The sequence below is a fragment of the Bombina bombina genome, chromosome 6, assembly GCF_027579735.1.
Source record: "Bombina bombina isolate aBomBom1 chromosome 6, aBomBom1.pri, whole genome shotgun sequence".
Classification (NCBI taxonomy): Eukaryota; Metazoa; Chordata; class Amphibia; order Anura; family Bombinatoridae; genus Bombina; species Bombina bombina.
In genome coordinates this window covers 902023747-902041377 of record NC_069504.1, presented here as the reverse complement: position 1 = coordinate 902041377, position 17631 = coordinate 902023747, and the positions used below count along the sequence as shown (strand labels likewise).

The 17631-nt window shown below is 42.9% G+C and overlaps 1 protein-coding gene across 1 annotated transcript in view; it reads left to right on the top strand.

The window, feature by feature from the left end:
- ZWILCH (zwilch kinetochore protein) overlaps window positions 1-16966 on the top strand; it is a 208947-nt gene extending 191981 nt beyond the window's left edge. The window contains exons 14-15 of the mRNA XM_053718525.1: window positions 16242-16270; window positions 16560-16966. Coding sequence (XP_053574500.1) covers window positions 16242-16270; window positions 16560-16700 — 170 coding nt within the window. The 3' untranslated portion in view covers window positions 16701-16966. The remainder of the gene's footprint in view (window positions 1-16241; window positions 16271-16559) is intronic.
- The last annotated feature ends 665 nt before the right edge of the window (window positions 16967-17631 follow it).

The window sequence follows — 17631 nt, the reverse complement described above, 5'->3', positions numbered from 1 at the left end:
TCCTCGGCTCGGAGAGTCTCTGAGCTATCTGCCTTACAATGTGATTCTCCTTATCTGATTTTTCATGCAGATAAGGTAGTCCTGCGTACCAAACCTGGGTTTTTACCTAAGGTGGTTTCTAACAAGAATATCAATCAAGAGATTGCTTTTCCATCATTGTGTCCTAATCCTTCTTCAAAGAAGGAACGTCTTACATAATCTGGACGTAGTCCGTGCCTTGAAGTTTTACTTACAAGCTACTAAAGATTTTCGTCAAACATCTACCCTGTTTGTCGTTTACTCTGGAGAGAGGAGAGGTCAAAAAGCTTCGGCAACCTCTCTTTCCTTTTGGCTTCGGAGCATAATACGCCTAGCCTATGAGACTGCTGGACAGCAGCCCCCTGAAAGGATTACAGCTCATTCTACTAGAGCTGTGGCTTCCACCTGGGCCTTTAAAAATGAGGCCTCTGTTGAACAGGTTTGCAAGGCCGCGACTTGGTCTTCGCTTCACACTTTTTCCAAATTTTACAAATTTGATACTTTTGCTTCTTCGGAGGCTGTTTTTGGGAGAAAGGTTCTTCAGGCAGTGGTTCCTTCCGCTTAATCCTGCCTTGTCCCTCCCATCATCCGTGTACTTTAGCTTTGGTATTGGTATCCCATAAGTAATGGATGATCCGTGGACTGGGTACACTTAACAAGAGAAAACATAATTTATGCTTACCTGATAAATTTATTTCTCTTGTAGTGTATCCAGTCCACGGCCCGCCCTGTCCTTTTAAGGCAGGTCTAAATTTTAATTAAACTACAGTCACCTTTGCACCCTATGGTTTCTCCTTTCTCTGTTTGTTTTCGGTCAAATGACTGGATATGACAGTTAGGGGAGGAGCTATATAGCAGCTCGGCTGTGGGTGATCCTCTTGCAACTTCCTTTTGGGAATGAGAATATCCCATAAGTAATGGATGATCCGTGGACTGGATACACTACAAGAGAAATAAATTTATCAGGTAAGCATAAATTATGTTTTTAAGTATATTTCCAAGAAAATAAACAGTTTAAAAGGTATTTTTCTGATGGACAGATGGGCACCTCAGCAAGATTTATACTGAGGTGTAAGTAGGTGCTGCAATATTTGCGTGCTAATCTAACTAATTTCTGCACACAAAAATAAAAAGTTACAGATTAAAATTTAAAGAGACAGTAAAGTTTTTTATCTGTTCATTTTTATTAAAAGAATTTCGGCTGTTTATTTGTGTAAAAAATAAAAAATAAAGTTACTTTGTTACTTTATTAAAAAAAGTCACTCTTTTCTGAACCTACTCCTTCTAAGGCATTTGCTGTTTAGGAGTCTGTTGACAATGGTCAATCTATGCCACAAATTTCTCCTATAGTGTCCCACAAAATATTATGGCCCACATGCAGTGCCCTGTGCTTCCTATCACACTCCACCCGGAGTTACTCTGCATTTCATGCATTATATGTTTTTCCCACGTTGGTAGAAAACATTACTAGAGGAATTATTTTCAATCATTTAGGGTGATTGATTCAGTAGTTGCTATTCCGAATGGTTCTTCCCTGTTACCTGAAAGAGGAAGATACTTCGGGATTATCTGAGAGAGAATTCTCAGACTCAGATGAATAATATCTTTATTTGATCCTGAGGTTGTTTTTCTTTCAGTTTTTTAGCTTGAACACCTCCATTTGTTACTTTAGGAGGTTTTAGCTACCCTGGGCAACTCCGGCACTACCAGTGTAATCTATCCTAGTACATCCAGTAAGTTATAAGGAATGGAAGAGACTGCATTCCCTATAGTTAAAAAGATGTTTCCGATAGCCAACTCGGCTATGGAGGCTGGGCAAACATTCCCTAGGGTTTGAAGGAGTAGTTTCCAGCTTAGCTAAGAGAACTACTATACCCTTAGAGGATAGTTGGGTTTTTCAAAGGTCCTATGGACAAAAATTAGAAAAGGGATGTACACCAGGGCTTACAATGGCAACCAGCTGTGTACTTTGCTACCGCCACTAGATGCGTTGTCTGATGCTACTAAGTCAGAAACTCCCCTGGATAAAATCCAGGATAGGATAAAAGCTTTCAAATTGGCTAATTCCTTTATTTCAAATTCTTCCTTTCAAGTTATCAAACTGGGAGCATAGGTTTCAGGTTTCTCTGTTCCAGCTAACAGAGCCTTATGGTTAGAGCCTTGTTCTACGGATGTATGCTCTAAGTCTAAGCTTTTAGCGATTCCTTACAAGGGGAAGACCTTGTTGGGACCTGGCTTGACGGAAATAATCTCTTTTGAAATTTAAAGAATAATAAAAAAAAAAAATACAAATAGCCTGCTGTTGAATCAAAGACAGCATGAAGGACATGCCCCCGATCCGGAATCGGATCTTGTAGGGGGCAGACTTTCCGTCTTCGCTCAGGCTTGGGTTTGAGATGTTCAGGATCTCTGGGCAATAGAAAAGTAGTGTCCTAGGGATACAAATTAGAGTTTAAAAGTTTTCCTCCCAGAGGCAGGTTTCTGCTTTCAAGGTTATCTGCAGATCAGACAAAAGGAGAGGCGTTCTTACACTACGTAGGAGACCTCTCAGTCCTGGGAGTGATTGTTCCAGTTCCAATACAGGTACAGGGTCTTTTTTTTTTTATCCCAATCGGTTTGTGGTTCCCAAAAAAGAGGGAACCTTCAGACCACTTTTTAGATCTCAAGAGTCTAAACAAATTTCTTAGTGTACCGTCCTTCAAGATAGAAACTATTCGTTCCATTCTTCCCTTGATCCAAGAGGGTCAATTTATGACAACAGTGGATTTCAAGGACGCGTACCTTCATGTGCCTTTCACAAGAATCGTCTTAAGTTCTATGGTTTGCCTTTCTGGACAAACGCTTCCAGTTCGTGACTCTTCCTTTTGGTCTTGCCACAGCTCTGAGTTTTCACAAAGGCTCTGGGATCGCTGTTGGCGGTGCTTCGGTTACGGGGCATTGCAGTGGCGCCCTATCTGGACGACATCCTAGTCCAGGCACCATCCTTACAGCAAGCAAGATTTCACATGGACATGGTGTTATCCTTCCCACGATCTCACAGGTGGAAGGTAAATTTGGAAAAGAGTTCCTTAGTCCCAAGCACAAGGGTAACTTTCTTGGGAACCATAATAGTTTCCATATCAATAAAGATTTTTCTGACAGAATGTCAGGAAATCAGAGATTATCAATACTTGTCTAGTCATTCAGTCCACTCCTCGGCCTTCAGTGGCTCAGTGCATGGAGGTAATCGGGCTGATGGTGGCAGCAATGGACATCATCCCGTTTTCTCGGTTCCATCTCAGATCTCTGCAGTTAAGCATGCTCAGGCAATGGATTGGAGATTATACAGATTTGTCTCCTCGAATACTACTGGAGCTGGAGACAAGGGATTCTCTTCAATGGTGGTTGTCTCTGAATAATCTCTCCCAGGGAACCTGCTTTCGCAGAGCACCTTCGGTGATTGTGACAGCAGACGCCAGCCTTCTAGGGTGGGGAGCAGTCTGGGGCTCCCTAAGGGCTCAGGGGGCTTCCTATAAACATTCTGGAGCTGAGAACGATCTACAATGTTCTTCTGGCCTGGCCTCAGTTAGCCTCGGTCCAGTTTATCAGGTTCCAGTCGAACAAAATAATTCAGTGGGCGGAGGCCCATTCTTGCTGCCTGTCGACGATCCACATCCCAGGGGTGGACAACTGGGAGGCGGATTTTCTGAGCAGGCAGACCTTTCATCTGGGAGAGTGGGAACTCCATCCGGAAGTGTTCTCCAGCTCTTTCCTCCGTTTGCTTTTCTTCCTCGGGTCATTGCTCGAATCAAGCAGGATAGGGCATTGGTGATCCTCATAGCACCGGCTTAGCCTCACAGGATTTGGTATGCAGATCTAGTGGACATGTCATCTCTGCCACCTTGGAGACTTCCGTTGAGGAAGGACCTTCTAATTCAAGGGCCTCTCCTTCACCCAAATCTGGTTTCTCTGAAACTGACTGCTTGGAGATTGAACGCTTAATATTATCCAAGCTGGGTTTTTCTGACTCGGTCATTGAGACCATGGTTCAGGCTTGTAAGCCTGTCACTAGAAAAATTTATCATAAGATATGGCATAAAAATCTCTATTGGTGTGAATCCATGGGCAACTCATGGAGTCGAGTTAGGATTCCTAGAATTTTGTCTTTTCTCCAAGAGTGTTTGGTGAAAGGTTTATCGTCAAGTTCCTTAAAGGGTCAAATCTCTGTCTTTATCTATTTTGTTACACAAATGTCTGGCAGATGTCCCAGATGTTCAATCATTTTGTCAGGCCTTGGCCAGGATCAGGCCTGTATTCAAACCAGTTATTTACCATGGAGTCTGAATTTAGTTCTCAGAGTTCTTCAAGGGGCTCCGTTTGAGCCTATGCATTCCTTAGATATTATGTTGTTACTTTGGAAAGTTTTATTTCTTGTTGCTATTTCTTCTGCTCGGAGAGTGTCAGAGCTCTCGGCATTACAGTATGAGTCTCCTTATCTTATTTTCCATTCAGATAAGGTAGTTTTACGTACTAAATTAAGATTTCTTCCTAAGGTTGTTTCTGATTGGAACATTAATCAGGAGATTGTTGTTCCTTTCTTGTTTCCTAATCCTCCTTCTCAGGAGGAAAGATTTCTGCACAATTTGGATGTGGTCCGTGCTTTAAAGTTTTACCTGCAGGCGACTAAGGACTGTCGTCAGTCTTCTTCTTTGTTTGTGGTTTTCTCAGGAAAACGCAAGGGACAGAAAGCTACAGCTACTTCTCTTTATTTTTGGCTGAAGAGTATCATACGTTTTGCATATGAGACTGCTGGACAGCAGCCTCCCGGGAGAGATATGGCTCATTCCACGAGGGCTGTTGCTTCCTCATGGGCGTTCAAAAATGAAGCTTCTGTTGAACAGATTTGCAAGGCTGCAACTTGGTCCTCTCTTCACACTTTTTCAACGAATTTGACACTTTTGCCTCGGCTGAGGCCGCTTTTGGGAGAAAGGTTTTTCAAGCAGTGGTGCCTTCCGTTTAGGTTCCCTGTCTTTTCCCTCCCGTATCATCTGCGTACTATAGCTTGGGTATTGAATCCCATTAGTAATTAAGATGATCCGTGGACTCATCGTGTCTTAAAGAAAAGAAAAAAAATTATGCTTACCTGATAAATTTATTTATTTTTTGACACGATGAGTCCACGGCCCGCCCGGTTCTTTTAGACAGGTTGTGGGTTATTGTAAACTTCAGACACCTCTGCACCTTGGCTTTTCCTTTCTCTTCCTAACTTCGGTCGAATGACTGGAGTGGGAGGGAAGGGAGGAGCTATTTAACAGCTTTGCTGTGGTGCTCTTTGCCGCCTCCTGCTGACCAGGAGGTTACTATCCCATTAGTAATTAAGATGATCTGTGGGCTCATCGTGTCAAAAAAGAAATACATTTATCAGGTAAGCATAAATTTTCTTTTTCTGTTGAACAAGTTTGAAGGACTGCTACTTAGTTGTCTATGCGTACCTTTTCTTTACTTTAAAAAATTTGACATGTTGCTTCTGCTGAAGTTTGCTTTGTGTGAGAGGTTTTTTAGGCAGTGGTGCCTTCTGTTTAGGTTCCCTGTCTTGTCCCTCCCTTATCATCCTCTAGCTTGGGTATTGATTCCCAACAGTAATTGATTATGATCCGTGGACTCTGTCATTAGAAAGAAAACAAAATTTATGCTTACCTGATAAATTTATTTATTTCTTGACACAGTGAGTCCATGGCCCGCCCTGTTTTTCAGACAGTTTTTTGTTATATAAACCTCAGGCACCTCTGCACCTTCTGTTGTTTCCTTTCTCTCCTTTCCCGTTGGTCGAATGACTGGGGGATTGTGGGTAGGAAGTTATATTTAACAGCTTTGCTGTGGTGCTCTTTGCCTCCTCCTGCTGGCCAGGAGTGATATTACCAACAGTAATTGATGATGATCCGTGAACTCACCTTGTCAAGAAAGAAATACATTTATCAGTTAAGCATAAATTTCGTTTTTTAAATAATTGTCATTCCTTTAATGTTTGGGAAGTTTTTCTGCTATGGACTTGGAGCAGGAGTCTGTTCCTATGGATAAATGCTTATTGTGTTTAGAGGCCCAAATTGTTTTATCTATGCAATTTTGTTCCTAATGTTTAGAAAATACATTGAAATGTTAAGATAAAGTATTTGTTTCTGAGCTTAATGTCTCTCTGGAATGATGCTGTTCAGGCAATTCCACAGCTTTCTCCTCAAACGTCCCAAGCCTCAATGACTTCACATATAGTGCCCTCCATTTCCTCTCAACCTCCTGGAGGAGTATATTTGCCATCAGATTTTACTGCTCAGATATCTTCTGCGGTATCCGCGGCTTTATCTGTTTTTCCCATGTTGGGGAAGCGCAAGAGGAAATCTAAACATTTTTCTGAGTGTAAGGTGTATGTCACTTCTGCTGACGCAAAGGTTGACCTTCCTCATAAGTCTGATGAGGAGGATACCTCGGTAGCCTCTGAGGGTGAAATCTCTGATTCTGACAGTATAATGCCTTTGACTGATGCTGAAGAAGTAAACTTCATATTTAAGCTTGAACACCTTTGTTTACTGCTAAAGGAGGTACTGGCTACTTTGGATGACTCCGACTCTTCTGTCGCTTTTAGCCCTATGAAATCTACTAAGCTTAACAAATACTATGATGTTCCTTCCTCGGTGGAAGTGTTTCCTGTTCCAGACTGTGTGACAGAGATCATTATACAAGAATGGGATAAGATGTCTGGTTTCACTGTTCTAGCCTATAGGGATCTGTGGCTGAAATCTTGGTCAGCTGATGTTACCTTCAAGTCCAAGCTCCTGTCGCTACCTTACAAGGGTAAGACCCTGTTTTGGTCCTGGTAAGGCAGAAATAATTTCTGAAATGACAGGTGCAAAGGGGTCCTTTCTACCACAAGACAAGAAAAAGAGACCTAAAGGGCATCAAAGTAATTTTCGTTCCTTGTGTAACTTCAAAGGTCAAAAGTCTTCCTCTTCCTCCTCCAAGCAGGAGCAGTCCAAGTCTTCTTGGAGACCCAATTAGTCTTGGAATAAGGGAAAGCAAATAAAGAAGCCCTCAACTGAGACTAAGTCAGCATGAAGGGTTTGCCCCCGGTCCGGGGATCGGATCAAGTGGGGGGCAGATTTTCTTTGTTTCGGCAAGCGTGGATACGAGATGTCCCAGATCCTTGGGCTGTGGACATAGTATCTCAGGGGTACAAAATAGAATTCAAATCTAGTCCTCCCAAGGGCAGATTTCTCCTCTCGAGGTTATCTGCGGATCAGATAAAAAGAGAGGTATTCTTAAAGTGTGTTCAGGACCTTTCCTCCTTGGGAGTGATTGTTCAAGTTCCAGTAAGGGAACAGGGTCTAGGATTTTATTCAAATCTATTTGTGGTTCCCAAAAAGGAGGGAAATTTACGACCCATTTTAGACCTCAAGTGTCTCAATAAATTTCTCAGTGCTCAGTCCTTCAAAATGGAAACCATTCGTTTCATTCTTTCCTTGGTCCAAGAAGGTCAGTTCATGACGACCATAGACCTGAAGGACGCCTATCTTCATGTTTCCATCTACACGGATCATAACCAGTTCCTGAGATTTACTTTTCTAGGCTAGCACTTTCAATTTGTTGCTCTTCCGTTTGGCCTTGCCACAGCTCCCAGAATTTTCTCAAAGGTTCTTGGGGCTCTCTTGGCAGTTGTCAGGTCTGGGGGAATTGCGGTGGTGTCTTATCTGGATGACCTATTGGTTCAGACGCCATCTTTTCAACAAGCAAACTCTCATACAGAGATCTTGTTGTCTTTTCTACGTTCCCACTGATGAAAACTGAATCTTGAGTAGAGTTCCCTTGTTCCAGCTACAAGGATTTGTTTCTTAGGGACCATCATAGATTCCCTATCTATGACGATTTTTCTGACAGAGGTCAGGAAATCCAAACTTCTCTTTTCTTGCCTCTCTCTACAGTCTGTTTGGCCATCAGTGGCTCAATGTCTGGAGGTAATTGGTCTGATGGTCACTTCCATGGACATCATTCCCTTTGCTCGATTCCATTTGAGAGCTCTGCATTTATGCATTCTCAGACAATGGAACGGAGACCATTCAGATCTGTCTCAGAGGATAGATCTGGACCAGTTGACAAGAGATTCTCAGGATCATCTGTCTTAGGGCACATGCTTCCGGAGACCCTCCTGGGTGATTGTGACCATGGATACCAGCCTGCTAGGCTTTGGAGCAGTCTGGGACTTGTTAAAGGCTAAGGGCCTATGGACTAGGGAGGACTCTTCTCTTCCCATAAACATCTTGGCGTTCAGAGTGATCTTCAAACCTCTGATGACTTGGCCTCAATTGTTCTTAGCCCGGTTTATCCGGTTCCAGTCGGACATCACCACCTCAGTGGCTTACATCAACCAGGGAGGAACTCGGAATTCCTTGGCCATGAAGGAGGTGACTCGGATTATTCAGTGGACGGAAGCTCACAATTGTCTTCTATATGCCATGCACATTCCAGGAGTGGACAACTGGAAGGAGGATTTTCTGAGCAGACAGACCTTTCATACCAGGGAGTGGGCTCTCCATCCGGAGGTGTTCTTCAGGTTAATGTTCAAGTGGGGGGTGCCGGAGTTGGATCTGATGGCGTCTCGTCAGAACGCCAAGCTTCCAAGGTACGGTTCAAGGTCAAGAGATCCTTAGGCTGCCCTGATAGATGCTCTGGCGGTCCCTTGGAATTTCGGTCTAGCATACCTGTTTCCTCCGTTTGCGCTCCTTCCACGAGTCATTGCTCGTATCAAACAGGAGAGAGCGTCTGTAATTCTATTGGCTCCTGCATGGCCTCACAGGTTTGCAGACCTAGTGAAGATGTCATCTCTTCCTCCTTGGAGGTTACCTCTGAGGAAGAACCTTCTAACTCAGGGTCCTTTCCTCCATCCAAATCTCGTTTCTCTAGGTCAGTCATTGATACCATGCTCGCAAGCCTGTTACTCGTAAAATTTACCATAATGTATGGCGTAAATACCTTTATTGGTGTGAATCGAAGGGCTACTCTTGGAGTAGGCCCAGGATTCCTAGATTTTTTTTTCTTTTCTCCAGGATGGTCTGGAGAAAGGGTTGTCAGTCAGTTCTCTGAAAGGTCAGATATCTGCATTATCTATTCTTTTACATAAGCGTCTGGCTGATGTCCCAGATATTCAATCTTTTTGTCTGGCCCTGGTCAGAATCAGGCCTGTGTTTAAACCTGTTGCTCCTCCTTGGATCTTTAACCTTGTTCTTAGAGTTTTGCAGCAGGCTCCGTTTCAGCCAATGCATTTCATGGATATTAAGCTGTTATCTTGGAAGGGTTTGTTTCTTATCGCTATTTCTTCTGCTCAGAGTGCTTCTGAACTCTCTGCTTTGCACTGCAATTCGCTTTACCTTATTTATCATGCGGATAAGGCGGTCCTTCGTACTTAATTGGGGTTTCTCCCTAAGGTGGTTTTGGATAGAAATATTAATCCGGAAATTGTTCCTTCTCTCTGTCCTAATCCTTCTTCTCATAAGGAACGTCTGCTGCATAACTTGAATGTTGTGCATGCTCTCAAATTTTACCTACAGGCTACTAAGGATTTTTGCCAGTCTTCTGCCCTGTGTTTGTTTGTTTCTCTGGAAAGTGTAAGGCTCAGAAGGCAACTTCTATTTCTCCAACATAGGTGTGTCCGGTCCACGGCGTCATCCTTACTTGTGGGATATTCTCTTCCCCAACAGGAAATGGCAAAGAGCCCAGCAAAGCTGGTCACATGATCCCTCCTAGGCTCCGCCTACCCCAGTCATTCTCTTTGCCGTTGTACAGGCAACATCTCCACGGAGATGGCTTAGAGTTTTTTTAGTGTTTAACTGTAGTTTTTATTATTCAATCAAGAGTTTGTTATTTTGAAATAGTGCTGGTATGTACTATTTACTCAGAAACAGAAAAGAGATGAAGATTTCTGTTTGTATGAGGAAAATGATTTTAGCAACCGTCACTAAAATCCATGGCTGTTCCACACAGGACTGTTGAGAGCAATTAACTTCAGTTGGGGGAACAGTGAGCAGTCTCTTGCTGCTTGAGGTATGACACATTCTAACAAGACGATGTAATGCTGGAAGCTGTCATTTTCCCTATGGGATCCGGTAAGCCATGTTTATTAAGATCGTAAATAAGGGCTTCACAAGGGCTTATTAAGACTGTAGACTTTTTCTGGGCTAAATCGATTCATTATTAACACATATTTAGCCTTGAGGAATCATTTATTCTGGGTATTTTGATATAATAATATCGGCAGGCACTGTTTTAGACACCTTATTCTTTAGGGGCTTTCCCAAATCATAGGCAGAGTCTCATTTTCGCGCCGGTGTTGCGCACTTGTTTTTGAGAGGCATGACATGCAGTCGCATGTGAGAGGAGCTCTGATACTTAGAAAAGACTTTCTGAAGGCGTCATTTGGTATCGTATTCCCCTTTGGGCTTGGTTGGGTCTCAGCAAAGCAGATACCAGGGACTGTAAAGGGGTTAAAGTTAAAAACGGCTCCGGTTCCGTTATTTTAAGGGTTAAAGCTTCCAAATTTGGTGTGCAATACTTTTAAGGCTTTAAGACACTGTGGTGAAAATTTGGTGAATTTTGAACAATTCCTTCATGTTTTTTCGCAATTGCAGTAATAAAGTGTGTTCAGTTTAAAATTTAAAGTGACAGTAACGGTTTTATTTTAAAACGTTTTTTGTACTTTGTTATCAAGTTTATGCCTGTTTAACATGTCTGAACTACCAGATAGACTGTGTTCTGAATGTGGGGAAGCCAGAATTCCTATTCATTTAAATAAATGTGATTTATGTGACAATGACAATGATGCCCAAGATGATTCCTCAAGTGAGGGGAGTAAGCATGGTACTGCATCATTCCCTCCTTCGTCTACACGAGTCTTGCCCACTCAGGAGGCCCCTAGTACATCTAGCGCGCCAATTCTCCTTACTATGCAACAATTAACGGCTGTAATGGATAATTCTGTCAAAAACATTTTAGCCAAAATGAATACTTATCAGCGTAAGCGCGACTGCTCTGTTTTAGATACTGAAGAGCATGACGACGCTGATAATAATGGTTCTGAAGGGCCCCTAACCCAGTCTGATGGGGCCAGGGAGGTTTTGTCTGAGGGAGAAATTACTGACTCAGGGAACATTTCTCAACAAGCTGAACCTGATGTGATTACGTTTAAATTTAAGTTGGAACATCTCCGCATTCTGCTTAAGGAGGTATTATCCACTCTGGATGATTGTGACAAGTTGGTCATCCCAGAGAAACTATGTAAAATGGACAAGTTCCTAGAGGTCCCGGGGCTCCCAGAAGCTTTTCCTATACCCAAGCGGGTGGCGGACATTATTAATAAAGAATGGGAAAGGCCCGGTATTCCTTTCGTCCCTCCCCCCATATTTAAAAAATTGTTTCCTATGGTCGACCCCAGAAAGGACTTATGGCAGACAGTCCCCAAGGTCGAGGGAGCGGTTTCCACTTTAAACAAACGCACCACTATACCCATAGAGGATAGTTGTGCTTTCAAAGATCCTATGGATAAAAAATTAGAAGGTTTACTTAAAAAGATGTTTGTTCAGCAGGGTTACCTTCTACAACCAATTTCATGCATTGTCCCTGTAGCTACAGCCGCATGTTTCTGGTTCGATGAGCTGATAAAGGCGGTCGATAGTGATTCTCCTCCTTATGAGGAGATTATGGACAGAATCAATGCTCTCAAATTGGCTAATTCTTTCACCCTAGACGCCTCTTTGCAATTGGCTAGGTTAGCGGCTAAGAATTCTGGGTTTGCTATTGTGGCGCGCAGAGCGCTTTGGTTGAAATCTTGGTCAGCTGATGCGTCTTCCAAGAACAAGCTACTTAACATTCCTTTCAAGGGGAAAACGCTGTTTGGCCCTGACTTGAAAGAGATTATCTCTGATATCACTGGGGGTAAGGGCCACGCCCTTCCTCAGGATCGGCCTTTCAAGGCAAAAAATAAACCTAATTTTCGTCCCTTTCGTAGAAACGGACCAGCCCAAAGTGCTACGTCCTCTAAGCAAGAGGGTAATACTTCTCAAGCCAAGCCAGCTTGGAGACCAATGCAAGGCTGGAACAAGGGAAAGCAGGCCAAGAAACCTGCCACTGCTACCAAGACAGCATGAAATGTTGGCCCCCGATCCGGGACCGGATCTGGTGGGGGGCAGACTCTCTCTCTTCGCTCAGGCTTGGGCAAGAGATGTTCTGGATCCTTGGGCGCTAGAAATAGTCTCCCAAGGTTATCTTCTGGAATTCAAGGGGCTTCCCCCAAGGGGGAGGTTCCACAGGTCTCAGTTGTCTTCAGACCACATAAAAAGACAGGCATTCTTACATTGTGTAGAAGACCTGTTAAAAATGGGAGTGATTCATCCTGTTCCATTAAGAGAACAAGGGATGGGGTTCTACTCCAATCTGTTCATAGTTCCCAAAAAAGAGGGAACGTTCAGACCAATCTTAGATCTCAAGATCTTAAACAAGTTTCTCAAGGTTCCATCGTTCAAGATGGAAACCATTCGAACTATTCTTCCTTCCATCCAGGAAGGTCAATTCATGACCACAGTGGATTTAAAGGATGCGTATCTACATATTCCTATCCACAAGGAACATCATCGGTTCCTAAGGTTCGCATTCCTGGACAAGCATTACCAGTTCGTGGCGCTTCCTTTCGGATTAGCCACTGCTCCAAGGATTTTCACAAAGGTGCTAGGGTCCCTTCTAGCTGTGCTAAGACCAAGGGGCATTGCTGTAGTACCTTACTTGGACGACATTCTGATTCAAGCGTCGTCCCTTCCTCAAGCGAAGGCTCACACGGACATTGTCCTGGCCTTTCTCAGATCTCACGGATGGAAAGTGAACGTGGAAAAGAGTTCTCTATCTCCGTCAACAAGGGTTCCCTTCTTGGGAACAATAATAGACTCCTCAGAAATGAGGATTTTTCTGACAGAGGCCAGAAAAACAAAACTTCTAGACTCTTGTCGGATACTTCATTCCGTTCCTCTTCCTTCCATAGCGCAGTGCATGGAAGTGATCGGTTTGATGGTAGCGGCAATGGACATAGTTCCTTTTGCGCGCATTCATCTAAGACCATTACAACTGTGCATGCTCAGTCAGTGGAATGGGGACTATACAGACTTGTCTCCGAAGATACAAGTAAATCAGAGGACCAGAGACTCACTCCGTTGGTGGCTGTCCCTGGACAACCTGTCACAAGGAATGACATTCCGCAGACCAGAGTGGGTCATTGTCACGACCGACGCCAGTCTGATGGGCTGGGGCGCGGTCTGGGGATCCCTGAAAGCTCAGGGTCTTTGGTCTCGGGAAGAATCTCTTCTACCGATAAATATTCTGGAACTGAGAGCGATATTCAATGCTCTCAAGGCTTGGCCTCAGCTAGCGAGGGCCAAGTTCATACGGTTTCAATCAGACAACATGACAACTGTTGCGTACATCAACCATCAGGGGGGAACAAGGAGTTCCCTAGCGATGGAAGAAGTGACCAAAATCATTCTATGGGCGGAGTCTCACTCCTGCCACCTGTCTGCTATCCACATCCCAGGAGTGGAAAATTGGGAAGCGGATTTTCTGAGTCGTCAGACATTGCATCCGGGGGAGTGGGAACTCCATCCGGAAATCTTTGCCCAAGTCACTCAGCTGTGGGGCATTCCAGACATGGATCTGATGGCCTCTCGTCAGAACTTCAAAGTTCCTTGCTACGGGTCCAGATCCAGGGATCCCAAGGCAGCTCTAGTGGATGCACTAGTAGCACCTTGGACCTTCAAACTAGCTTATGTGTTCCCGCCGTTTCCTCTCATCCCCAGGCTGGTAGCCAGGATCAATCAGGAGAGGGCGTCGGTGATCTTGATAGCTCCTGCGTGGCCACGCAGGACTTGGTATGCAGATCTGGTGAATATGTCATCGGCTCCACCTTGGAAGCTACCTTTGAGACGAGACCTTCTTGTTCAGGGTCCGTTCGAACATCCGAATCTGGTTTCACTCCAGCTGACTGCTTGGAGATTGAACGCTTGATTTTATCAAAGCGAGGGTTCTCAGATTCTGTTATCGATACTCTTGTTCAGGCCAGAAAGCCTGTAACTAGAAAGATTTACCACAAAATTTGGAAAAAATATATCTGTTGGTGTGAATCTAAAGGATTCCCTTGGGACAAGATTAAGATTCCTAAGATTCTATCCTTCCTTCAAGAAGGATTGGAAAAAGGATTATCTGCAAGTTCCCTGAAGGGACAGATTTCTGCCTTGTCTGTGTTACTTCACAAAAAGCTGGCAGCTGTGCCAGATGTTCAAGCCTTTGTTCAGGCTCTGGTTAGAATTAAGCCTGTTTACAAACCTTTGACTCCTCCTTGGAGTCTCAACTTAGTTCTTTCAGTTCTTCAGGGGGTTCCGTTTGAACCCCTACATTCCGTTGATATTAAGTTATTATCTTGGAAAGTTTTGTTTTTAGTTGCAATTTCTTCTGCTAGAAGAGTTTCAGAATTATCTGCTCTGCAGTGTTCTCCTCCTTATCTGGTGTTCCACGCAGATAAGGTGGTTTTACGTACTAAACCTGGTTTTCTTCCAAAAGTTGTTTCCAACAAAAACATTAACCAGGAGATTATCGTACCTTCTCTGTGTCCGAAACCAGTTTCAAAGAAGGAACGTTTGTTGCACAATTTGGATGTTGTTCGCGCTCTAAAATTCTATTTAGATGCTACAAAGGATTTTAGACAAACATCTTCTTTGTTTGTTGTTTATTCCGGTAAAAGGAGAGGTCAAAAAGCAACTTCTACCTCTCTCTCTTTTTGGATTAAAAGCATCATCAGATTGGCTTACGAGACTGCCGGACGGCAGCCTCCCGAAAGAATCACAGCTCATTCCACTAGGGCTGTGGCTTCCACATGGGCCTTCAAGAACGAGGCTTCTGTTGATCAGATATGTAGGGCAGCGACTTGGTCTTCACTGCACACTTTTACCAAATTTTACAAGTTTGATACTTTTGCTTCTTCTGAGGCTATTTTTGGGAGAAAGGTTTTGCAAGCCGTGGTGCCTTCCATTTAGGTGACCTGATTTGCTCCCTCCCTTCATCCGTGTCCTAAAGCTTTGGTATTGGTTCCCACAAGTAAGGATGACGCCGTGGACCGGACACACCTATGTTGGAGAAAACAGAATTTATGTTTACCTGATAAATTACTTTCTCCAACGGTGTGTCCGGTCCACGGCCCGCCCTGGTTTTTTTAATCAGGTCTGATAATTTATTTTCTTTAACTACAGTCACCACGGTACCATATGGTTTCTCCTATGCAAATATTCCTCCTTAACGTCGGTCGAATGACTGGGGTAGGCGGAGCCTAGGAGGGATCATGTGACCAGCTTTGCTGGGCTCTTTGCCATTTCCTGTTGGGGAAGAGAATATCCCACAAGTAAGGATGACGCCGTGGACCGGACACACCGTTGGAGAAAGTAATTTATCAGGTAAACATAAATTCTGTTTTCTCTATCCCTCTGGTTGAGAAGTATGATTCCTTTTGCTTATGAGACTGCTGGCCTGCAGCCTCCTGAGAGAATTACAGCTCATTCCACTAGGGTTGTCTCCTCTTCTTGGGCTTTCAAAAATGAAGCTTCTGTGGAACAGATTTGCAAGGCGGCAACATGGTCCTCTCTGCATACTTTTTCCAAATTTGATACTTTTGTCTCGGCTGAGGCCTCTTTTGGGAGAAAGGTTTTTCAAGCTGTGGTGCCTTCTGTTTAGGTCTGCCTGTCTTGTTCTCCCTCCCTGTTCATTCCGTGTCCTCTAGTTTGGGTATTGGTTCCCACTAGTAATTGGAATGACGTTGTGGACTCTTCATCTCTTAGGAAAGAAACTAAAATGTATGCTTGCCTGATAAATTTCTTTCTTTCCGGACATGGAGAGTCCACGACCCGACCCTTAAGATTAAACAGTAATTTTTTACTAAACCTCAGGCACCGCTACACCTTTGTGTTATCTTCTTTTTCCATTTCCCTTAGGCTGAATGACTGGGGGTTAGGGGTAAGGGAAGTGACACTTAACAGCTTTGCTGAGGTGCTCTTTGCCTCCTCCTGCTGGCCAGGTGTGAATATCCCACTAGTAATTGGAATGACGTCGTGGACTCTCCATGTCTGGAAAGAAAGAAATTTATCAGGCAAGCATAAATTTTATTTTTCTCCTCATAGGTCAGGAGCTGGCAACTTTCAATTACTTGGTAAGTTTAAATATTTAACTACAATATTACAAGTCTGAAGTTTTTATGTGATGTGTCAGTCACTTTACCATATGTTAGCTGGTTTAATAGCAATAATGAACATAACTGTCTTTACATATATAACACAATTGAAGGTTATTTTATGCTAACATTAGTAACTAATTGTTTTATCTCATTTTAGAAATGTTTAACCTTTTTCTTAGCCTTCTAAAGTAACACATGTGAGTTTTTGTTAATCTGGGAAAGTCTGTCTCCAGTGAACTGAGGCTACTGTTTTATCTCACAAAAGGACTACTTTATTACCAATGACGTGGATCTACAGGAGCAGGTTCACCGTGTGAAAAAGCTGCACCACATGTTGGAAGTTGTGGTTAGCTGTACAGCTTTTCTCAGCCTAGGTCATGACAACCTCTTTCCTCTCACACAGTGAGTTAATTTCACATTAGGTATACAGTTTGAAAACTTGCCTGTGATATTTTGATTTTATAGAATATGGAGTATGAACTAGATGAGAGTTCTTCAAACCACGGGTCGGGACCCATTACTGGGTCACAACACCATGTTTACTTGGTCGCAACTTCTCTGTCTTATAGAAGAGTGTATGTGGTGTGTGTGTGTTATATGAGAGTGTGTGTGTTATATGAGAGTATGTGTGTTATATGAGAGTATGTGTGTTATATGAGAGTATGTGTGTTATATGAGAGTATGTGTGTTATATGAGAGTATGTGTGTTATATGAGAGTATGTGTGTTATGAGAGTATGTGTGTTATGAGAGTATGTGTGTTATATGAGAGTATGTGTGTTTATATGAGAGTATGTGTGTTTATATGAGAGTATGTGTGTTTATATGAGAGTATGTGTGTTTATATGAGAGTATGTGTGTTTATATGAGAGTATGTGTGTTTATATGAGAGTATGTGTGTTTATATGAGAGTATGTGTGTTTATATGAGAGTATGTGTGTTTATATGAGAGTATGTGTGTTTATATGAGAGTATGTGTGTTTATATGAGAGTATGTGTGTTTATATGAGAGTATGTGTGTTTATATGAGAGTATGTGTGTTTATATGAGAGTATGTGTGTTAAATGAGTATGTGTGTTAAATGAGTATGTGTGTTAAATGAGTATGTGTGTTAAATGAGTATGTGTGTTAAATGAGTATGTGTGTTAAATGAGTGTTAAATGAGAGTATGTGTGTTAAATGAGAGTATGTGTGTTAAATGAGAGTATGTGTGTTAAATGAGAGTATGTGTGTTAAATGAGAGTATGTGTGTTAAATGAGAGTATGTGTGTTAAATGAGAGTATGTGTGTTATATGAGAGTATGTGTGTTATATGAGAGTATGTGTGTTATATGAGAG